General features: G+C 45.2%; 1 protein-coding gene across 1 annotated transcript; it reads left to right on the plus strand.

The window, feature by feature from the left end:
- The first annotated feature begins 7,025 nt into the window (after positions 1–7,025).
- Positions 7,026–23,261, plus strand: TMEM42 (transmembrane protein 42). Its single transcript, XM_077491574.1, has 3 exons — positions 7,026–7,232; positions 18,334–18,480; positions 21,118–23,261. The coding sequence occupies exons 1-3, from the start codon at positions 7,089–7,091 to the stop codon at positions 21,253–21,255; spliced, it is 429 nt and encodes a 142-aa protein (XP_077347700.1). The 5' UTR covers positions 7,026–7,088; the 3' UTR covers positions 21,256–23,261.
- Positions 23,262–24,879: the final 1,618 nt, after the last annotated feature.

Here is a 24,879-nt window from a genome sequence, read left to right on the forward strand (position 1 = left end):
GGTGCTGGTGTCAGATGACTCTATCACGGTGCAGGTGTCATTGCTGTATGTCACGCTGCTGATGTCAGTGCTCTCTATCACGGTGCTGCTGTCAGTGCTGTATATCACAGTGCTGATGTCAGTGCTCTCTATCACGGTGCTGGTGTCAGATGACTCTATCACGGTGCAGGTGTCATTGCTGTATGTCACGCTGCTGATGTCAGTGCTCTCTATCACGGTGCTGCTGTCAGTGCTGTATATCACGGTGCTGGTGTTAGTGCTTTATGTCACGCTGCTGATGTCAGTGCTCTCTATCACGATGCTGTTGTCAGATCACTCTATCACGGTGCAGGTGTCATTGCTGTATGTCACGCTGCTGATGTCAGTGCTCTCTATCACGGTGCTGGTGTCAGATGACTCTATCACGGTGCAGGTGTCATTGCTGTATGTCACGCTGCTGGTGATCATCTCCTGCACCCTCTTCTTTGCCTACCCTGACCTTCCCTCTCCTCCATTGCCTTAATGCGCTCCACAGTCCTGAATTGTCACAACAATTTCCCATATAAAAAAAGAATGCTTGTAGTTGTCGATCCCAGATTCACCTCATACATGTGTTATGTCATTGGCCATGTGGTGGGACTATGTTTGCACAGCTATTAATTATTTTGTGGCTGCAAATTTGACCTGTAGGTTTGCAAAGTTCGCCTCCCATTGAAGTCAATGGGGCCCGCCGCGAACGTTCCGGTTCGCAAACTATCGGCCGCGTTCACGGTCCGCGTTCGTGAAACGTCCCGTCGGATGTTCGTCCATCACTACCCATCACCACTCCTTTGTTATCTTGGCTGTGTGCTTAGGGTTGTTGTCCTTTTGGAAGATGAATTTTCACGCCAGTCTGAGGTCAAGAGCGCTCTGGAGCAGGTTTTCATCAAGGGTGCCTCTGTACATTGTTGCATTCCTCTTTTCCCTTGATCCTGACTAGTTTCCTAGTTCCTGCCGTTGAAAAACATCTCCACAGCATGATGCTGTCACCACCATGCTTCACTGTAGGGATGGTATTGGCCAGGTGATGAGCAGTGCCTAGTTTTCTCCAGACATAACGCTTGCCATTCAGGCCAAAGAGTTCAATCTTTGTTTCATCAGACCAGAGAATTTTGTTTCTCATGGTCTGAGAGTCCTTCAGGTGCCTTTTGGCAAACTCCAGGCGGGCTGTCATGTGCCTTTTACTGAGGAGTGGCTTCCATCTGGCCACTCTCCCATATAGGCCTGATTGGTGGAGTGCTGCAGAGATAGTTGTTCTTCTGGAAGGTTCTCCTCTCTCCACAGAGAAACAGTGGAGCTCTGTCAGCATGATCATCGTGTTCTTGGTCACCTCCCTGACTAAGGCCCTTCTCCCCCGATTGCTCAGTTTGGACAGGCGGTCCGCTCTAGGAAGAGACCTGGTAGTTCCAAACTTCTTCCATTTATGGATGATGGAGGCCACTGTGCTCTTTGGGACCTTTAATACTGCAGACATTTTACTGTACCCTTCCCTAGATCTGTCCTTCGATACCATCCTCGGAGGTCTACAGATAATTCCTTGGACTTTGTGGCTTGGTTTGTGCTCTGACATGCACTGTTAACTGGGGGATCTTATATAGACAGATGTGCGCCTTTCCAAATCATGTCCAATTTACCACAGATGGACGCCAATCAAGTTGTAGAAACATCTCAAAGATGATCGGTAGAAACAGGATGCACCTGAGCTCAATTTTGAGTGGCATGGCAAAGGCTGTGAATACTTATGTACATGTGATTTTGTTTTCTTTTTTTTTATACATATGTAAATTTGCAAAGATTTCAAACAAATTTTGAGGAAAATAATGAATTTAATCCATTTTGGAATAAGGCTGTAACATAACAAAATGTTGAAAAAGTGAAGCGCTGTGAATACTTTCTGGATGCACTATATGGTTGGCTTTAACACTTATGCCGCGTACACACGATCGGAATTCCGGACAGAAAAAGACAGATGAGAGCTTTTCATCGGAAAATGTGACCGTGTGTATGCTCCATCGGAATTTAGCTGTCCGAATTTCCGCCAGCCAAAAATGTTCTCAATTTTCCCGACGGAAAAACTTTCTATCGTTAATTCCGATCGTGTGTATGCAATTCCGACACGCCAAAAATCACGCATGCTCAGATTCAACTAGGAGACAGAAGCTATTGGCTACTGGCTATTGAACTTCCTTTTTCTAGTCACGTCGTACGTGTTGTACGTCACCACGTTATAAATGATCGGAATTTGATCTGACCGTATGTAGGCAAGACAGCTTGAGCCGAATTCCGTTGGAATTCCGCCGGGAAAACCATCAGAGCTTTTTCCGATGAGAATTCCGATCGTGTGTACGCGGCATAAGTCTCCATACAGCAGCCAATCATCCATTTATGATTAGCTGTCACATGATCGGAATAGTCTAATCTCAGTGGTTACATGATCAGAAGGTACATGAGATGAAAAGGGAAAGATTACATAAAATGAAGGGGGGGGGGGGACATAAGGTACATGACATGAAAAGGGGAAGGGACATTAGGCACATGAGAGAGGGGGAGGAGACAGAAGGCATATGCGATAAAAGGGGGAGGGGACATAAGGTACATGCGATGAAATGGGGGAAAGGACATTGGGCACATGAAATGAGGGGGACGGGACATTGGGCACATGAAATTGGGGGGGGCACATTAGGCACATGAGATGCATAGGGGGAGGGGAAATTAGGCACATGAGATGCATAGGGGGAGGGGACATTAGGCACATGAGATGGATAGGGGGAGGGGACATTAGGCACATGAGATAAAAGGGGGAGGGGACATTGGTCACATGAGATGGAAGGGGAGGGGGTATTGGTCGCATGAGAAGGAAGGGGGAGGGGGCATTGGTCACATGAGATGAAGGGCGGAACGTTGGGCCCATGAAATGGATGGGGGGTGACCTTAGGCACCTGAAATAAAAGAGAGAGGGGACATAATGTACATGAGATAAAATGAGGGAAGGGACATTAGACACATGAGATGAAAGAGGGGAGGGGACATTGCGCACATAAGATGAGGGGGACAGGACATTAGGCAGGCACATGAAATGAGGCTGTCAGAGAGTTGCCCGCAGCGGACTTGTCACTGGGCGCGCTGCGGGGCATCGGTGTGTGCTGGTGCGGTTGCGCGTTCGCGTGCGCGCGCGGGTGCGCGTTCGCGTGTGCGCGCTGGTGCGCGTGCGTCGGTGCGCGTCGGCGCCAATCGGCCTACTTAAGTGTTCCCCGTGGTGTGCTCGGTGCTGTCCGATCTGCAGCTTCCTGTGCCCTGTGACTTCGCTTGTGTTCCTGAACTCCTGTTTACCCGGCTCATCCCTTGGATTTCCCTGTCTGCTGCCTGCCTTTGACCTCGGCCTGTCTCTGACCTTGCATCTGCCTGCTCCTTGTACCACGCTGCCCGCCTGTTGCCAACCCTGCTTGTGACCCGGACTCAAACTTGCTTATCCCTTTTCTGCACTACCTGCCTGCTGTCATCTGTGCCTGTGGCTGGACCTGCTCCCACCTTCTGCTTGCATCTGCTCCTGCATCTAGCCGTGAGGGACTGTCTACCTGTCTGAACCCTGCCGTCGGATCCCTCCTTCAGCAACTATCCCGCCAGGCTCTCATACCCGTCTGCGCTCCCGTGCCTCCTGTCCATCCTATCAGGGGCCGTGAACCAGACCCGTAAGGGAGACCTTCCCCTGCTATTTCGGGCTCACCTGTCAGGTACGTGGGCCTGACAGTATCGGACAGCCATGTCTGAGCCTGAGCAGGGAGCCTCCCCCATGGAGGAATTGTGCAGACACCTGGCGGGTCTCACTCAAGCCGTGAAGAGTCTGCAAGAAGGCTACACCAGACTGGAAGGCCAAATCCAGGTACTGTCATCTCCTGCACACCAACCAGGAGCTTCCGCTGCCGGACCAGCACCCTCCGTAGTAATGCTGCCTCCCGAACCCAGGGTACCTACTCCAGAGAGATTCTCTGGTGACCGCGGTAGGTTCCGGTCCTTCCGCAATGCTTGCGAGCTTTACTTCGCTTTACAACCTCACACCTTCTCCCTGGAAGCGACTAAAGTGGGCTTCGTGATTTCTCTCTCTGCATCTAGCCGTGAGGGACTGTCTACCTGTCTGAACCCTGCCGTCGGATCCCTCCTTCAGCAACTAACCCGCCAGGCTCTCATACCCGTCTGCGCTCCCGTGCCTCCTGTCCATCCTATCAGGGGCCGTGAACCAGACCCGTAAGGGAGACCTTCCCCTGCTATTTCGGGCTCACCTGTCAGGTACGTGGGCCTGACAGAGGCAGAGGGGACATTAGGCACATGAAATGAAAGGGGGAGGGCACACTGGGTAATTAACATGAAAGTGGAGGGGACAGAAGGGACATTAGGCATATGAGATAAAGGGGGGGGGCAGAAGGGAAATTAGGCACATGAGATGAAAGGGGGAGGGGACAGAAGGGACATTAGGCACATGAGATGAAAGGGGGAGGGAACAGAAGGGACATTAGGCACATGAGATGAAAGGGGGAAGGGACAGAAGGGACATTAGGCACATGAGATGAAAGGGGGTGGCAGAAGGGACATTAGGCACATGAGATGAAAGGGGGGGGCAGAAGGGACATTAGGCACATGAGATGAAAGGGGGAGGGGACAGAAGGGACATTGGGCACATGAGATGAAAGGGGAGGGGACATTAGGCACATGAGATGGATAGGGGGAGGGGACATTAGATGAAAGGTGAGGGGACATTAGGCACATGAGATGAAAAAGGGAGGGGTCATTGGTCACATGAAATAAGGGGGAGGGGACATTCGTCACATGAGATGAAGGGGGGGCATTAGGCACATGAGATGAAGGGAGGGGAGACATTGGTCACATGAGATGAAATGGGGACAGAAGGGACATTAGGCACATGAGATGAAGGGGGAGGGGACAGAAGGGACATTAGGCACATGAGATGAAAGGGGGGGCAGAAGGGACATTAGGCACATGAGATGAAAGGGGGAGGGGACAAAAGGCACATGAGATGAAAGGGGGAGGGGACAGAAGGAACATTAGGCACATGAGATGAAAGGGGGGGGACAGAAGGGACATTGGGCACATGAGATGAAAGGGGGGGCAGAAGGGACATTGGGCACATGAGATGGCTAAGGGTAGGGGACATTAGGCACATGAGAAAAGAGGAAGGGGACATTAGGCACATGAGATGAAAGGGGGAGGGGACAGAAGGGACATTAGGCACATGAGATGAAAGGGGGAAGGGACAGAAGGGACATTAGGCACATGAGATGAAAGGGGGGGGCAGAAGGGACATTAGGCACATGAGATGAAAGGGGGGGGCAGAAGGGACATTAGGCACATGAGATGAAAGGGGGAGGGGACAGAAGGGACATTGGGCACATGAGATGAAAGGGGGAGGGGACATTAGGCACATGAGATGGATAGGGGAGGGGACATTAGATGAAAGGTGAGGGGACATTAGGCACGTGAGATGAAAAAGGGAGGGGTCATTGGTCACATGAAATAAGGGGGAGGGGACATTCGTCACATGAGATGAAGGGGGGGCATTAGGCACATGAGATGAAGGGAGGGGAGACATTGGTCACATGAGATGAAATGGGGAGGGGACATAAGGCACATGAGATGAGAGGGGGACAGAAGGGACATTAGGCACATGAGATGAAAGGGGAGGGGACAGAAGGGACATTAGGCACATGAGATGAAAGGGGGGGCAGAAGGGACATTAGGCACATGAGATGAAAGGGGGAGGGGACAAAAGGCACATGAGATGAAAGGGGGAGGGGACAGAAGGAACATTAGGCACATGAGATGAAAGGGGGGGGGGACAGAAGGGACATTGGGCACATGAGATGAAAGGGGGGGCAGAAGGGACATTGGGCACATGAGATGGCTAAGGGGAGGGGACATTAGGCACATGAGAAAAGAGGAAGGGGACATTAGGCACATGAGATGGATAGGGGGAGGGACATTAGGCACATGAGATGAAAGGTAGAGGTGTCATTGGTCACATGAAATGAGGGGGAGGGTGGGTGTAACTCTACATTTCCTTACAGAGGGGACATTGGTCACATGATATGAAGGGTGGGCATTAGGCACATGAGATGAAAGGGGGGGGTGACACTGGACACATAAGATGAAAGGGGGAGGGGACATTAGGCACATGAAACAAAAGCGGGAGGGGACTTAAGGCACATGAGATGAAAGGGGGAGGGGGCACTGGGCACATGAGATGAAAGGGAGAGGGGACAGAAGGGACATTGGGCACATGAGATGAAAGGAGGAGGGGACATAAGGCACATGAGATGGATAGGGGGAGGGGACATTAGGCACATGAGATGAAAAAGGGAGGGGTCAATGGTCACATGAAATAAGGGGGAGGGGGCATTCGTCACATGAGGTGAAGGGGGGGCATTAGGCACATGAGATGAAGGGGGGGGGAGACATTGGTCACATGAGATGAAATGGGGAGGGGATATAGGGCACATGAGAGGGGGAGGGGACATTGGTCACATGAGATGAAAGGGGAGGGGACATTGGTCACATGAGATGAAAGGGGAGGGGATAAAAGACACATGAGCTGAGAGGGGGAGGGTACATTAGGCACATGAGACAAAAGGGAGGGGGCATTGGTCACATGAGATGGAAGGGGATGGGACATTGGTCACATGAACTGAAAGGGGAGGGGACATTGGTCACATGAGATAAAAGGGGGAAGGCACATGAGAGGGTACATTAGGCACATGAGATGAAGGAGGAGGGTACATATAAAGAAGAAGTGGTTAGAGAGCTCAGTATGAAGTATAGCATAGGTCACAACAGAAGTCAGGAGTGCAGGAATGAGGTCGGGAAGGGAGAGAACATGTATGAGAAGAGTGAACACACCGACACACAGTATGTCCCATTACAGAGCCTCTCTCTCTCTCCCCCAGCTTTGCACACTGTATGATTTAGAGCCAGTGGGTCACATGGCTCCGGCGGTCACATGACTGTGATGTGCCCTCCCCCTCCAGCCTGTGTTTCAGGAAGCTGGTGGTCTGTGCGGCTCCATGTGGTCTTGCTGGGGATACAGCGCGGTGGCCGGCCTCCTGGGGGCGCTGTCAGCATGCTCTGCCAAACTAGCGCTGGGAGCGGACTACCTGAGAGAGATGTGTGGGGCGTACACCGGGGAGCGGGCTGAACTCTGTGATTGGGTAAGGAGCTGACACTGCGGGGACATTGTCCTATCAGATAACCCCGACCGGTGTTTTGTCAAATAGGGTCCTCCATCAGATGCTGTCCTCTGCGTACTGCGCATGCGCAGTACACAGGAGCACAGATTCCGAAAATTGCCGAGGACGAACGGCGCCTGCGCCGTGAGTCCAGGTTCTATCCCCACTATCCAAGTGGACATAGAGTTAGAATAAAAAAGAGCCGAGCGCAGCGAGGCCGAGCCCGAAGCGTGGCGAGCGAAGCTCGCCCGCGAGGGGCCCTCTAAAATTCTAAACCCTATGTCCGCTTGGATAGTGGGGCTACCTCCTCCACTCACGGCACAGGCGCCGTTCAGCTTCGGAGATTTTCCGAAGCTTCGTCTGCTCCGTACTGCGCATGCGCAGTACGGAACGGACACATATCGATGGTCGGACTCAATTGGGCAGAACACCGGCACTTTCTGGTGTCATGTACACGTTTTATATCTCCCTCTAATAATAGAGCCAGAGGGGAGGTATCAATACTGTAGCAACCAATCAGCTTCTAGCCTAAATCTGAAGCTAATTGGTCACTATGCCCAGCTGCTCTAGTTGTGGTGTTTTATGATGAATTATTATTGGGGTGTATTTCTCAGACATTGTGCATTGACACTTTTACTGCATCAGAATTCCACGGAACTGATCGTTGTCACTTCATAAGTATTCCCCAATGGGGAAGGACATTCATTGATGAAAAATCGATATCTTTGCAGCTTTCACCCCTATTAGCCACACAGTGATGGCAAAGTAAAAAAAAAAAAAAAAACACGTGCTACACTTTGATTGGATGAGATAAGAAGCCAATGAAAGATCTCATATTTTATAGATCTTGATCCCTGGTGCTGTCTGTAGATGTTTATAACACTTATGGTTTTCATTCTTAGGCTGGCCCATACAGTATACAATCTGATTTAACCCTTTCACCGCCAGAGATGTTTTTGCAGTTTTTGTTTTTTTGCACGTTTAAAAAAAATCACTAGGCCTGAGACACTTTTTTTTTAACCCCCCAAATATAATACATTTTCTGCAAGCAGAGACCCTGGAGAACAAAATTGTGGTAATTCCTTTTTTTTTATATATTTGCCCAATGGTTTACCAAGTGCAAATTAAAAAAAAAATCACTATATTTAGGGCACACAAGCACAATACTGTATTGTATACATTTTTGGCAATATAGAAAAGTTTTAATATAGAAAAGATTAGGTTAAGCTGAGCAAATAGAACCATTTCAAGTTTTACCATTTCTGCTCTCCTTTACCACAGTAGGCTGTTATTGGAGGAAGCAGGTTCCTCCCTCTGGCAGATATTGGGGCCCCTCTGCTCTGCCAGACAGGAGAGACTCTATCATCACTACTGTCAATCAGACAGCAAACAGATTTCATCCTTGACTTCTTCCTAGTATTGAGTGAAAGGTGCAGTTCCCTGTTAGCCCCCTAGAGGTCTCCATTTTCCCTTTATAACATGGTAATAATAGAACTGGCTCTGAGTAGTAGGTTAGCTGGAGAGGTGGGAGATGCCCTGAAGGCAAGGGAATGCAGAGGTCCTGTTATGGCTCCCATGGAAATGCCTGTGGCCACATGTAGTGGTTCCAGCAGGGGCGGACTGACCATTGGGCCACTCAGGCACTGCCCGAGGGCCCCGTGCCACTAGGGGGCCCTATCAGGGTTGTCAGCCTCAGTAAAACCAGGGACAGTATGTAAAGATCAGTGTTTTTTTTTTTTTACATCTGTCTCTGAAATGTCCCTTACCGACATCCTTTTGGTCTAAAAATCCTTAGATTATAGCTACCCCACCTCTCCAGTACCTTCTCAGCCAATAGAAACACGTCTGTGTATACTGTGTGATTGTATACTGTGTGTGTGTTTGTGTATACTGTGTGGCCCCATAATGTCTGATTGCCTGGGGGCCCCATAAACTCCTATTGCCCGGGGGCCCCATGAGTTGCCAGTCCGCCCCTGGGTTCCAGATAATGAAATGCCATAGAAAGCTTCTCCCTATGGCGCTATGCTCCAGGAGAGCAAGGATTCATTATTCTGCAAGTGGACAAGAGCTGCACACCACTGTCCTGCAATATATAGCCTGGTGATTTAAAGGCAACATTCGCAAAAAAAAAATGTGCCCGTAAAGCAGTCTTTCTCAACCTTTTCAACACAGAGGAACCCTTGAAAAAAACTTTCTGGTCTCAGGGAACCCCTGCTGAAAATGACTATATCTACAACTCATAATATGTTAGTGTGATGGTCATTGGGAAGAATTACCCACTTACAGGTAGCTAAAAAGATCAATGGTGGCAGTGGGAACTTATCCGAGAGGCAGAAATTACTCATTGGTCAAGGAATGCCTGGCAACCTCTGGAGGAGCCCTGGTTGAGAAACCCTGCTTTAAAGCATTGCACCCATGATTGGATTGTGGGTGCAATGTCCAGCTCCTGCTTACTTTTCCTACAGCTTCTGCCTGTACAGAGCATCCAGAAAGTATTTACAGTGGTTCACTTTTTTCACATTTTGTTATGTTACAGCCTTATTCCAAAATGGATTAAATTATTTTCCTCAAAACTCCACAAACAATACCCCATATTCACAACGTTTGTTTGAAATCTTTGCAAATGTATTAAAAAAAAATATATATATATCACGTGTAAATAAGTATTCACAGACTTTGCTCAATACCTTGTTGACACACCTTTGGCACCAATTACAGCCTCAAGTCTTTTTGAGTATGATGCTACAAGCTTGGCACACCTATTTTTGGGCAGTTTCTCCCATTCTTTGCAGGACCTCTCAAGCTTCACCAGGTTGGATGAGGAGCATCAGTGTACAGCCATTTTAAGATCTCTCCAGAGATGTTTAATCAGGTTCAAGTCTGGGCTCTGGTTGGGCCACTCAAGGACATTCACAGAGTTGTCCCATAGCCACTCCTTTGTTATCTTGGCTGTGTGTTTAGGGTTGTTGTCCCGTTGGAAGACAAACCTTTCTCCCCAGTCTGAGGTCCAGAGAGCTCTGGAGCAGGTTTTCACCAAGGGTGTCTCTGTAGATTGATGCATTCATCTTTCCCTCGATCCTGACTAGTCTCGCAATTCTTGCCACTGCAAAACATCCCCACAGCATGATGCTGCTACCACCATGCTTCACTGTAGAGATTCTATTGGTCAGTTGATGAGCAGTGCCTAGTTTCCTCCAGACATGATGCTTGCCATTCAGGCAAAAGAGTTCAATCTTTGTTTCATTAGACCAGAGAATTTTGTTTCTCTTGGTCTCAGTGCCTTTTGGCAATTTCCAGGTGGGCTGTCGTGTGCCTTTTTACTGAGAAGTGGCTTTCGTTCTTCCACTCTACCATACAGGCCTGATTGGTGGAGTGCTGCAGAGATGGTTGTTCTTCTCCTCCCTCTGCTGAGAAACACTGGAGCTCTGTCAGTGTGACCATTGGGTTCTTGGTCAGCTCCCTGACTAAGGCCCTTCTCCCCTGATCACTCAGGACCGATTGGCCCACTCTAGGAAGAGTCCTGATGGTTCCAAACTTTTTCCATTTATGGATGATGGAGGCCACTGTGCTCATTGGGACCTTCAATGTTGCAGACATTTTTTTGAACTCTCCCTCAGACCTGTGCCTCAATACAATCCTGTCTCGGAGGTCTACAGACAATTCCTTGGACTTCATGGCTTGGTTTGTGCTCTGACATGCACTGTTAACTATGTGTGACCTTATATAGACGGGTGTGTGCTTTCCAAATCATGTCCAATCAACTGAATTTACCACAGGTGGACTTGTACAGGTTGTAGAAACATTTAAAGGATGATCATTGGAAACAGGATGCACCTGAGCTCAATTTTGGGTGTCATTGCAAAGGCTGTGAATACTTATGTACATGTGATTTTTTTTTTTTTTTTTTGATTTTTAATAAATTTTCAAAGATTACAAACAAACTTCTTTCCCGTTGTCATTATGGGGTATTGTTTGTAGAATTTTAAGGAAAATAACAAATTGAATCAATTTTGGAATAAGGTTGTAACATAAAAAAAGTGGAAAAAGTGAAGCATTGTGAATACTTTCCGGATGCACTGTACCTGTGCTTTGAGTTAGAAATCTGGAGGAAGCGTCAATGGACTCGAAGAGTGCTGATCAGTGCCATTGTTGTCAAGTCCATCGAGAACTACAAGTCCATATCATGCTTCATATTCCCATCGCACACATTCCTGGATGAGCTCTCAAATTCATTACTTCAGAACTACAGAACATAGTGTAGTGGGTTCATTCACAGATCTATGTGATTGAATGACATAGCTGTAAAGGCGGAGTCCCGCACAGCCATGTCAATTTTAAATGTGATAACTGCTGTGGAGGAGAGACCTGCTGTCATGGGGGTTGGGCTCTGGGGGTGGTTTGATTTTTTTTGCTTTTTTGATTTAAAACAAAAAAACGGAAACATACAGACATTTGCAAGGGTTTTGCATTTGAGAGAACTATTAGGCTTCATGTACATGGGACGTTGTTTAAAGCAGAAGTAAACCCATCGATCTAACAGTTTGAAAAAAAACAGTTACATTCCAGGGATGGCAGAAATGCTAACTGTCACATTGGTTGTACTCTCAACCAAACTGTCAAACCATCCAATGGCTGGTGTCATAACTGATCACATGTGCAGCTTCATGGCAGTTAAAGATTAAACGGAGGCCAAGATGGCAGCTTCCTTGGCTGAAAACGATAGTAGGGTTTACTTCCACTTTAAAGTGGTTGTAAACCCTTACAAACCACTTTGACCTACAGGTAAGCCTAGATTAAGGCTTACCTGTAGGTCCAAGCAATATCTCCTAAACCTATATGGTTTAGGAGATATTTGCCCGAAAACGGGCACCGCTGTCTATGGCGCATGCGCCGTAGACAGCGGCGCGCAGGCGCACTGAGCGCGGCATTCTCAGCGACGGAGCTGCCGCACGTGTCGGCTCCCGTGCGCATGCGCGGGAGTGACGTCATCGCGGCTTCGCCGAATGCGGAGCTGCGAGACCCCACCAACAAGATGGATGCGGCAGACTACAGGGGACAGCGGTGACTTCGCTGGCTCCTGTGTCAGGTAAGTGACACATAATGGGCTACTATGCGATGCATAGTAGTCCATTATGCTTTGCCTTTGCAGGGAATGAAAGAGGAAGTAAACTCATCAGTGTTTACTTCCTCTTTAACCTCTCTTGAAAGATTTAACTTGACAACTAGAAACTGGCGTCTAAAAACGTCTGTTTAGCCACTTTTACATGCCGCGTTTGCGTCTAGAAGCGTTTTTTAAAATGAAAAACGACTGTAAACAAAAGGCTGCTAAACGTGAGTTACCGCGTTTAGCAGCTGTTACAGGCATTTAGTATTTCAAATAACTCTGAACATCCATCTGAACACATTTTTTTGCGTTCCAAATAAAGCTTCTAAACTCAACTGCCTAGAAAGGACTATAAATTACCCTGTGTACTGATAAGATAACCTAAAGGAGAGTTCTGGGGCAACAGAAAAAAAAAAATGCCCAACTGTTCCTAAATGTCTATTACCAGCAGCAGTGTACATGAGGCCTTACAGCCAGGGCCACTGATAGGGGGGGACCACCAATCCTCCTGTAGGGGGCCCTGGCACACAGAGGGGCCCTAACACCAAGAGGAATCGGTGTTGTCGATCAGAGGGGCAATTACAGAAAGATGCCCTGTGTGGCTCTCTGCAGCAGATAAAAGCTGGTTTCTCTCCTACCCACCAGCTTTCAGCTGCTGCAGGGAGAGACACAGAGCATTGTTCCTGTAATTGCTTCCCCCTCCCTGTCCTATTATAAAAGGGCTCATTTACACAGGTTCTCTGTTATGTTTGTGTCCGCTAATAATAATTTTAGTGTATTTTTTGTAAAAAAAAAAAATTGATATATATATGGGGGGGGGGGGGGGGGGAGAGATTGTTGCCTTGTAGGCTGTATGGGGCCCCGTGATTTCTAACAGCAGCCCTGCTTACAGCTATCTGTTTGAAAGACTATCTGCCATTTTCATTATTTCTACCATTTTGTTAAGACTTCATCTTCTGGCTTGCAGTCTCACATGTCTTTTTCATATCCTTTCTGCTATAGAGTTGAGATAACAGCTGAGATAGCCTTTGTAATATCATCTGCTCATGTTAGTTCACATCTACTGGTCAGTCAGTAGTGGCCCTATCTGTATTTCAGCCAGAGGGCAGCAGGGTGTTGAGAAAGAATGTGTACATCTACTTGGCTCTGTAATCTAAATAATAATAAAGAAAAAAAATATCTATATATATATATATATATACACACACACACACACACACACACACACACATTATATATATATATATATATATATATATATATATATATATATATGTCGCAGACACACACACTCTTTTACAATTTTTTTTTTTAAGAGTCCGGTTGGGGGGCTTTGGTGAAATATCAGGGGTCTAATGAGATGCCTCACGTTTGAGACAGAGAAAGGGAGTGAGGACAGAGATTCCCCAGTCTATGCAGCCTCTGCACTGGAAAGTGAATGAATGGGAAATGCTCTTTGCTGAGCGGCTTCCTGTTCATTCGCGAACAGAAGCATAGTATACACAGTTTACTATTCTTCAGGTATGAATGATCACAGTGAGTGATTGGTATGTTCATTCATCCTGAAACAGCTCCTGGGAGGGGGAGGAGGGACATGGGGGGGGGGGGGATCTGCACCACACAGAGTGATTAGGGTGTGTCCAGGCACATCTGGCACGCCTATGTTTTAGGACCAGTTAACACTATGTGTGGTGACAGATGTCTTCCTGAATGGTAAAATGTCTGTCGCCGCAGTGATACACAGGACACAATTGTGAGTGGCAGGGTGAGATGGGTAACAAAGTGAGGGTTATGCCACGTACACACGACCGGACTTTTCGAGGGACTAGGTCCGACAGACTTTCGACGGAGTTCTGACGGAGTTCTAAATGAACGGATTTGGCCACACACAATCACACCAAAGTCCGACGGATTCGAACATGATGACGTACGACTGGACTAGAATAAGGAAGTTCATAGCCAGTAGCCAATAGCTGCCCTCGCGTCGTTTTTTGTCCTTCGGACTAGCATACACACGAGCGGATTTCTCGGTAGGAACTGGGTCCGGCGGAGTTCTGGCGGAAAAAATTGAAACATGTTCCATTTCTAAAGTCTGTCAGACTTTTGAAAATCAAAAGTCCGCTGTAGCCCACACACGATCGAATGGTCTGCCGGAATCATTCCTTCGGACTTTTGATGTTGAAAAGTCCGGTCGTGTGTACGCGGCATTACTCTCTTGATTTTATGGTGAATTGACACAGCTGAAGCCTGAACACTAAAGACACCTCGGTGCTTCCAGTGGCAGTCATATCTGCATTCATCAGTGGTTGGGGGAATAGTTACATATAGTGTCAAGGACTGTATCTAAAGTCAGAACTTGCATATCAGTAGGAATGAACTCGTGTACAAATCCTAGTGTGAACCCACCTGAGCTATCCCACCAGGAAGCTGTCACCTTGCACGTAGCCAAGGCATTCCTCACTCCCACAGCCACACAGGTACAAAGGGGAATGCCTCAGCTGCTTATGATTGGCTTTGTGCAATGAAAGTTCAGCTTAGGTGGGTTCAAATTAGGGTCCAAACAGGCCTGAATTAATCCCTACTGATGATGCTTCTTTTTGAGGAAAGCATTGCATTTAAAACAGCTGAATATAAAGATATCTCTTTGTTTGCATGCTTGGAGAAAAGAAATGTTCAGTTTTATGCACCATCACCAAAATTTCATTGACGAACAAAGGAAGTCCTAAGTCTTTGAGTTGTACTAGCACCTAAAGAAGGATTGGACACTGGCCAACAAAACAAAACGTAGGCTGGCCCAGGGAATAACCCTTTACACTGCCAGCATGCTTCAGTTTTTTGCTAGTGTCCTATGACCGTGGTTCTCAACCCTGTCCTCAAGTACCCCAACAGGCCATGTTTTACAAGTTTTCCTTTATCTTGCACAGTTGCTTTAAATCAGAGTTAATGTTTTGGTATTTTGGACAGCTATTTTATGGAAGAAAAATTCCCAAAACATGGCTTGTTGGGGGCACTTAAGCACATGGTTGAGAACCACTGTCCTAGGAGGATGGACACCTTTTTCTTTAGCTCGGTTTTAAAAATGTACCTGTGATTTTCCTCAGTTTCCTAGGGGGCTCAGACAGGCGATCGTTCAGGCTTATGGTCTCAAAGATTGGGTTCCCCCCTATTCTTGTTAAGGTTCATGCCACTAGAGCTGTCAGCCCTTTTTCCCTTTTTAGGCTTTTTGGCATCATGCTACTAATTCCCAGATTTGAAAAGCTGCCACCTGGTCTGTTGACATGTTCTCTGAGTCCTACCAGGTGGATGTTGTGACCTCATCTGAAGCCAGCTTGAGTTTGTAAGAACCTTCAGGCAGCTCTTTAAACTGCGTCAGTCTCCCGTTCTTTATGTTACGTTGGACCGGTTAGTGCTTTTGGATGACTCGAAGGTTTAAGACTTAACGTGAATGTATAAGAAAGAAATTGAAATAAAAAGAGAACAAAGTTGGGACTTTATATGAGACCTTGGACATCCCGCACAAAGGTCTCCATCCCTAATCTATAAATGCACAAGGGGGAAAAAAACTGGGGGACATGGGGGACAAGGGGACTTTATATGAAATACAACACTCAGGGTTGGTTGAGACATTAATTGTAATATAAATAGTGTTCTGAGGTGACAATAATGGGCATAAAGCAATAATTTGTCAAGTATTTAATTGAAATCAATCGGTAAACAATAAGAAATAATTGATACAGATACAATATATTACTATGTAATTAAATCAATTGTATATTGAATAAAATATAATTAGTATAATATCTCACAACATAATTCTATATCATACAATATATCATAATAATAATAATAATAATAATATTATTAATAATAATAGGTATAATAACATAATAAATAATATATCACATAGTAAAAATAAATAGCAGCAGTACACCCAGAATCGACACGACCATGATGAACATATTACAGTAAAAAATAATTAAATAATAAATAAATCAATGTCTCCACCCTTTAATAGAACCCATGGTATAAACTATGGATACTGTGATATAGCAGCAGGGGTAAAAGCTCGACGCGTTTCGTGGACTTATATCCACTCATCAGGAGCAGCTGGTTGGGAATATCTACAATAAATTATATGCAAAAAATTAATTAATAATGGTTTAAAATCAATTGATATAGGAAAGAGAGGGATCAACACCTATGATCCTAGCCCTCTTACCTGCAGTAATATAATGTAATGGTAAAGAACAGGTAAAAAATAATAATAAATAGTAATTGGGATTAAATGTATCGGGGGATGATAAACCATCGTCCACCCGGGAGCTGAGGTAGTGACGAATGCGGCGGAAGGACAGAGGCATCCAAGGGACAAAAAAGAGAAAGGTGTGTAGACAGGATCCCCCTTCCAATGCAGTAGTATTCGATATATAAATCATGAAGGTGTACTGTAACAAATAGTAATATATAATATGGTAAGTATATGGGTAAAGTAATACAAAAGTATAGGAGGGGGAAATAAACAAGAGGGGGTGGGAATGAAATAATTGTGTGATAGGGTACATAAGTGGACAGCTTCTGATATAGAAAGACTGAAATTCAAGTGCCAAAGGAGGGAAAGATGTGCCCCAAAAGAACAAAAATGAGTTTGCCTATAATTAGGATAGATATGGTGAAGGTGAAAATGCCACCGTGGATAGTGTTACAGTACACCTTCATGATTTATATCGAATACTACTGCATTGGAAGGGGGATCCTGTCTACACACCTTTCTCTTTTTTGTCCCTTGGATGCCTCTGTCCTGCCGCCGCATTCGTCACTACCTCAGCTCCCGGGTGGACGATGGTTTATCATCCCCCGATACATTTAATCCCAATTACTATTTATTATTATTTTTTACCTGTTCTTTACCATTACATTATATTACTGCAGGTAAGAGGGCTAGGATCATAGGTGTTGATCCCTCTCTTTCCTATATCAATTGATTTTAAACCATTATTAATTTTTTGCATATAATTTATTGTAGATATTCCCAACCAGCTGCTCCTGATGAGTGGATATAAGTCCACGAAACGCGTCAAGCTTTTACCCCTGCTGCTATATCACAGTATCCATAGTTTATACCATGGGTTCTATTAAAGGGTGGAGATATTGATTTATTTTTTACTGTAATATGTTCATCATGGTCGTGTCGATTCTGGGTGTACTGCTGCTATTTATTTTTACTATGTGATATATTATTTATTATGATATTATACCTATTATTATTATTAATATTATTATTATTATTATTATTATGATATATTGTATGATCTAGAATTATGTTGTGAGATATTATACTAATTATATTTTATTCAATATACAATTGATTTAATTACATAGTAATATATTGTATCTGTATCAATTATTTCTTATTGTTTACCGATTGATTTCAATTAAATACTTGACGAATTATTGCTTTATGCCCATTATTGTCACCTCAGAACACTATTTATATTACAATTAATGTCTCAACCAACCCTGAGTGTTGTATTTCATATAAAGTCCCCTTGTCCCCCAGTTTTTTTCCCCCTTGTGCACGTATAAGAAAGAAAAACTTGTTTTTGTGCTCACTGTAAAATCCTTTTCTTGGAGTCCATTGGAGAACACTGGTCCCAACCCTCTGTGCTTATGATCATGATCATGCTCATGGTACACCTTTGCTACAGAACTGAGGCATGCTGGTAGTGGTAGGGCTCTAAATTGGGCTTTTTTTGTTAACCAGTGTCCAGTCCTCTGCTAGACAGCAGTATAACCTGAAGGTGGGACTAGTGTGTCCCTCAGTGGATTCCAAAAAAAAAAATGGTTTTATGGTGGGTACATAAATCCTATTTTTGTTTATAATTTCTTATTTCCAGAACTTGCAAATCCAGTTTGTTCCAGCAGGGTTTGCAGATGAAAGACTCAAACAAGAAATACTAAACTATGTCTTTGTCATTTCAGATCCATCTACTGCTTCGCCTTTGCTGTATAGGACTTGTGTTTCTGTGCAATGCTGCTATGTGGACATTCTTTGCTAAAGCATTAAGATTCTCCTCCTCGTCAGCTGCTGCAACTGTAACAACAACTGCCTCAAATTTTATTTCATCTGTAAGTACATTCATTTTATTGTTATTTAAATTATCAGAATAATTGCTTTCAGAGTATGCATTACCCAGCCCCCCCCTCCCCCCCCCCCCCCCAATTATATTTCGTATAGTCTTAGGCAGTAGCACCCTGTAATGCATTGGTGTGCAGTGGAAATAATAAACACCCCTCTCCCCATAGGTGTATAGTGGAAATAATAAACACCCCTCTCCCCATAGGTGTATAGTGGAAATAATAAACGCCCCACTCCCCATAGGTGTGCAGTGGAAAACTCCCCGTAGGTGTATAGTGTAAATAATAAACACCCCACTCCCCGCAGGTGTATAGTGGAAATAATAAACACCCCACTCCCCGTAGGTGTGCAGTGGAAATAATAAACACCCCACTCCCCATAGGTGTGCAGTGGAAATAATAAACACCCCACTCCCTATAGGTGTGCAGTGGAAAACTCCCCGTAGGTGTATAGTGTAAATAATAAACACCCCACTCCCCGCAGGTGTATAGTGGAAATAATAAACACCCCACTACCCATAGGTGTGCAGTGGAAATAATAAACACCCCACTCCCTATAGGTGTGCAGTGGAAATAATAAACACCCCACTCCCTATAGGTGTGCAGTGGAAATAATAAACCCCCCACTCCCCATAGGTGTATAGTGGCACTACTAAACACATTCATGTTCACCAACTTCTAATCTATTCATGATGAAAGTCTGCTCATTGTAAATCTAGGCTTAAAGCCCAAATCAAGCCAAGCCTTTTTTGTTGGCTAAAGACTTACTAGAGAGAATTCCCTTTGTTTCCTATCCCTGTCACAATAGGGGTTGATTTACTAAAACTAGAGAGTGCAAAATCTGGTGCATTTGTGCATGGTAGCAAATCAGCTTCTAACTTTTTAGTTTGTTCAGTTAAGCATTAACAAAAAACTTGAAAGCTGATTGGTTTGCATGCAGAGCTGCGCCAGATCTTGCACTCTCCAGTTTTAGTAAATCAACCCCAATAGGACAAGAAACAAAAGAGCAGGGCATTGTCATGACAGCAATAAACTCCTTGATACTAATAAAGACATTTTGTAACCTATCACTTTCTCCCTTTCTGACCCCTTGTCCCCAATACACAAAGGGAAATCTCCCCAGTGGTGATGACAGAGACAGCAGTTAAAATCTGCCAAAGTTTCCAATCTTTGCCCAATCTATATCAAAAATGCTTTGGCTGGAGTCAGGCTTTAACCACTTAAGGACCGAGCCTCTTTTTGAGATTTGTTGCTTACAAGTTAAAAGGTTTTTTGCTAGAAAATTACTTAGAACCTCAAACATTATACATCTTTTTTTTCTAACGTTCTAGAGAATAAAATGGCGGTCGTTGCAATACTTTCTGTCACACCGCATTTGCGCAGCAGTCTTACAAATGCACTTTTTTTGAAAAAAATACACTTTTTTGAATTTATTGAAAAAAAATAAGACAACGGTAAAGTTAGCCCATTTTTTTTAATACTGTGAAAGAAAATGTTAGGCTGAGTAAATTAATACCCAACATGTCACGCTTCAAAATTGCGCCTGCTCGTGGAATGGCGACAAAATTTTCCCCTTAAAAATCTCCATAGGCGAAGATTAAAAAAATTCTACAGGTTCCATGTTTTGAGTTAGAGGAGGCCTAGACTTAGAAGTATTGCTCTCGCTCTACCGACCATGTTGATACCTCATGTGTGGTTTGAACACCATTTTCATATGCGAGCGCTACTCACGTATGCGTTTGCTTCTGCACGCGAGTTTGGCGCAACGGGGCACATTTTAAAAACATTTTTTTTATTACTTATTTTACCTTTTATTTTTTATTTGTACCCTGTTCTTTTTAAAAAAAAAAGATTGTGTCACTTTTATTCCTATTACAAGGAATGTAAACATCCTTTGTAATAGAAAAAAAACATGACAGGACCTCTAAAATATGAGATCTGGGGTCAAAAAGTCCTCAGATCTCATATTTACACTAAAATGCAATTTAAAAAAAAAATGTCCCTTTAAGAGCTATGGGAGGAAGTGATGTTTTGACGTCGCTTCCGCCCTGCAATGGTATGGAGATGGATGGGGGCCGCTTCCCCTCACTCGTCTCCATACCCAGCATGAAGCAACATCCGATCGCCTCCGGTGCTGCCGACGGCTCCGGTAAGTGGCAAAGGGCCCCTCTCCCGCTGCCGATTTAAAAGTGATCTTGCGGCGAATCCGGTGCAGGGACCATTATTATCGAAAACCGGACTGCCGGCTGAAAAAGAGGATACTGTGGTTATGGCAGCTAGCTGCTGACATAACGATAATCCTCTTCAAACTTAGGACGTATATCGATGTGCGGCGGTCTGGAAGTAGTTAGGTTATGAACAGATCAAGGAGAAATAGCATGATCAGTGCACCTTTCTGGGGCAAGATACAGCATTTGTCTCTGTGTAAGGGGAGTCAGCGTTCTGCACAGTTCACATTTTAGTTCTATATTGTAGGATTATCAATTTGCATGTGATATACATATTAATCTTGTAAACATTCCTAGATCTTTTTAATTTACAAAGAAGATGTATTTTTTTAACATGTTTTCGCTTCATGGAGAGAATGTAGTGCCCTTCTCTAAAATGCACCTCCTTTTTTTTTTTTAGGCCTTTCTTGGCAAAGTGCTGTTTGGAGAGTCCCGCGCTTTTCTCTGGTGGGTTGGAATTTCGATCACTCTCTGTGGACTGATTTTACTGCACACGTATTTACCAAAAGCGGAAGAGCCTGCAAAAAAGAAGAGTTAGAAGAGGTCATCATTTGGTTGATCGGTTTTACCTGGATGCTTATTGTATTAGTGTATTTTTACTTGGTTTCCATGTCCTCTGTTTACCTGTACATTTTAGGATAAATACATATGCAGGTACAACAACACAAGCCATTAGGGTTGTGGCAGTGAGTTTTTTTTTTTTTGTGCCCCTCTAATCGCCACCCTTTAAAGTGGTTGTAAACCCTTACAAACCACTTTGACCTACCGGTAAGCCTAGATTACATCTTACCTGTAGATCCAAGAAATATCTCCTAAACCTACACGGTTTAGGAGATATTTACTAAAAGACCGTCACAGCTGTCTGCGGCGCATGTGCCGTAGACAGCTGCGCGCAGGCGCACTATCGCCGTTAGCAGCATGCCGCTGCTAACAGCGATATGCCGTTAGCAGCGGCTCCCGTGTGCAGGAGTGACGTCATCACTGCTCCGGCGCTGTGAGTGACCGGAGCAGCGATACCTGGAAGAAGATGGATGCTCTGGACTACAGGGGACAGCGGTGCCATCGCTGGCTCCTGTGTCGGGTAAGTGACACATAATGGGCTACTATGCGATGCATAGTAGCCTATTATGCTTTACCTTTGCAGGGAGACAAAGAGGAAGTAAACCCATCAGGGTTTACTTACTCTTTAAGGTGCAAACACAGTGTTCACCTGGCGCAGTTGCAATGCCTTCCAACTCTATCCAAAGATAGAAAATAAACTTTTGCTTTAACATACCCTTGCAGTGGTTCTCAACTCCTGTCCTCAGGGCCCACTAACAGGCCAGGTTTGCAAGATAACTAAAATACATCACAGGTGACATCATTTGCTGCTCAGTGATTGCAGTATTCTAGTCTAAATCTCCCCAAGATAATACTTAAAGCGGAGGTCCACCCTAAAGTGGACCTTCCGCTCATTGGATCCCTCCCCCCCTCCGGCGCCACAATTGGCACCTTTCAGGGTAGAGGGGGGTGCAGGTACCTGTACAGTACAGGTATCTACACCCACTTCCAGCGTAGATTCTGCAGAAGGTACGCCCCTTTCCGCAGAATCTACGCCCCTTTCCGAAGGTCCCCCGCTGCCTGCTGGGAAACACGCGGATCCCAGAGACAGCGGGGACCATCCTTATTGCGCAGAGCGACTCGCGCATGCGCAGTAGGGAACCGGAAAATTGAGCCGAAAGGCTCCACTTCCTGATTCCCATACCCAAGATGGCGGCGGCAGCACCCAAGAGACGATCGAGAGATCGGCTTCGGGTGCCGACATCGCGGGCGCGCTGGGCGGGTAAGTGTCATTATTTTAAAAGTCAGCAGCTGCAGTATTTGTAGCTGCTGGCTTTAAAAAAAAATAAAAAATGGCGGACTCCCGCTTTAAAGTGGAGTTCCACCCGAAAGTGGAACTTCTGCTCGTTGTACTCCTCCCCTCTCCGGTGCCACTTTTTGCACCTTTCGGGGGGGGGGGGGGGAGGGGACAGGATACCTGTCTAATACAGGTATCCTATTTTCACTTCCAGGAGTCTCAGCCATGGGCATTGACATCACCACCCGGGCTCCCTCCTCCTTCCCTGGCCGCTGGGCCAGTAGGAGAGAGAAGCGGAGCCTCACGCATGTGCGGTGCCGACATCGCTGGACTCCAGGGCAGGTAAGTGTCTGATTATTAAAAGTCAGCAGCTGCAGTATGTGCAGCTGCTGGCTTTTAATTTTTGCAGCAGTGGGTGGACCTCCGTTTTAAAATCTGGCTTGTTAGTGGGTCCTGAGGACAGGAGTTGAAAACCACAGCAAGGGATCCTGTTGCTTTGCCCTCCATAAGGGCACATGTTCAATTTAATGCACTGCAGGAAATGACTACAACTTCATTTCGGCCAGGCCTCAGCATGAGACTAAAGAGATGAACCAACAGCGGCATGGAGGAGGCCTTGACTTAATTTGTTCCATATTGGACACATCTCTGCACTGCTATTTTCTATACTGACAATAAATAAAAATAAAGACTGATATTTCTGCAAAGATTTATTAACTTTGTTTTTTCATTCATATTATCCAATAAAACAAAAACTGTTACTTAAAGTGGAAGTAAAGCCTTTTTTGGCACTTGTACCTACAGATAAGCCTAAAATAAGGCTTACCTGTAGGTACAGTGAAAATCTCCTAAATCTGCAGCGTTTAGGAGATTTTCACACTGCATGCAGCGGGTGATGTGACAGGTGCAGGCTCTGTGAAGTTACAGCGTTACCCGTTTCATCACTTCAGAGCTCCATGCTGTAGTCCGTCATTGCGGCTCGGGCAATCAGACAGACCCAGAAGGAAGACTGGGTGAAGATAAAAAAGGTCTGTAAGCGGTGACAGCATGGCGTGGGAGGGCGTCGTTTTAAGGTAAGTCTCACATAATGTGCTAGTATGCAATGCATTTCCACTTCCAATATATAGTAATCTTTATGTGAGAGAATTGCAGGGGTTGCCATTGGTGGCGATCTCCTTCTAAAAATGTAAGTTGACCCACTGTTTTGCTGATATTGCTGAATTCAAAATTTCTCTGTTCCTGATCCAAATTAGGCATGCGGTTCAGGAAGTGCACTTAAACTTTATACCCCCCCTCCACTGACCCAAGCTACCTCACACAGCCTAGGACAGTGATGGCAAACCTTGGCACCCCACATGTTTTGGACCTAAATTTCCCATAATGCTCATGCACTCTGCAGTGTAGCTGAGCATCATGGGAAATGTAGTACCAGAAAATCTGGGGTGCCAAGGTTCGCCATCACTGGCCTAGGAGCATACGTAAGCCTAGTACACACGTTTAGAAAATTTGATGAAAAATACCACATTCAAAAAACGATCGTATAATAATCTGATCGTTAGTACACAGCTTTCGAGAGCTGATCGCGACAGTTCATTCAAAATTATCCGAAGGGACAAACATAAAAGTTTTTCTCGTACGATACTAGAACGTATGATTTTCATTTAATCAACACAGTTTTTGTCTGAAAAAAAAAATGGAAGAACAAGACCATGCATGCTCAGAAATAAAAGAATGCATTACTATACAATACAATACATCACTTCCAAAGTTATATTCTGTCACATGAGAATTTTCATAACTTGTGTAACCTCTTCATTTTCGATATGAGACTAGCATGCAAACAAAAAAAAAACAGATCATTCATCCAATATTCTCATTGTGTGTATGGGCCTTTATTGGATCCACAAGCCATGGTCTCCGGAGGTTGTTAGCATCCCAAACGTTAAATTTCTGTGTTGGCCGCACCTGAGCAGTAAGTCACAATGGTCATCTAGAGGGCCCTGTCTCCATGCTGGAGAATCTCAGGAAGTTCTATGGAAGTCTATGGGAAGCTACTGGTCAGGCATGGACAGCCATCTGGAAGGTCCTACGGTGTGTTGGACAGTCCTGGTTGCTTTTTGTCCATTGTGGACTCCAATATGCATTTACTATCCACTTGTCTGTGAGTAATTCTTTTTGATTTTAATAAATATTACTTGGGTAATGTGCAAGGTTGGTGCGCCCTCTCTTAATTTTTTTTTACAATGGACAGCAACATGTTTGTCTAGGGATGTAATCAAACGCCAGAGGGCACAGCCGCTGAAATTGGGTATGTATACATCTGGG

The sequence above is a fragment of the Lithobates pipiens genome, unplaced genomic scaffold, assembly GCF_037356315.1.
Source record: "Lithobates pipiens isolate NorthernLeopardFrog02 unplaced genomic scaffold, aLitPip1_a1.2 Scaffold_19, whole genome shotgun sequence".
Lineage (NCBI taxonomy): Eukaryota > Metazoa > Chordata > Amphibia > Anura > Ranidae > Lithobates > Lithobates pipiens.

Excerpts from the sequence above, each read along its gene's own strand:
- TMEM42 (XM_077491574.1), top strand. The coding sequence starts at position 7,089 with ATGTGGTCTTGCTGGGGATACAGCGCGGTGGCCGGCCTCCTGGGGGCG. Across the intron at positions 7,233-18,333 it reads GGGCTGAACTCTGTGATTGG|ATCCATCTACTGCTTCGCCT; the intron begins GTAAGGAGCTGA and ends TTGTCATTTCAG. Across the intron at positions 18,481-21,117 it reads CCTCAAATTTTATTTCATCT|GCCTTTCTTGGCAAAGTGCT; the intron begins GTAAGTACATTC and ends TTTTTTTTTTAG.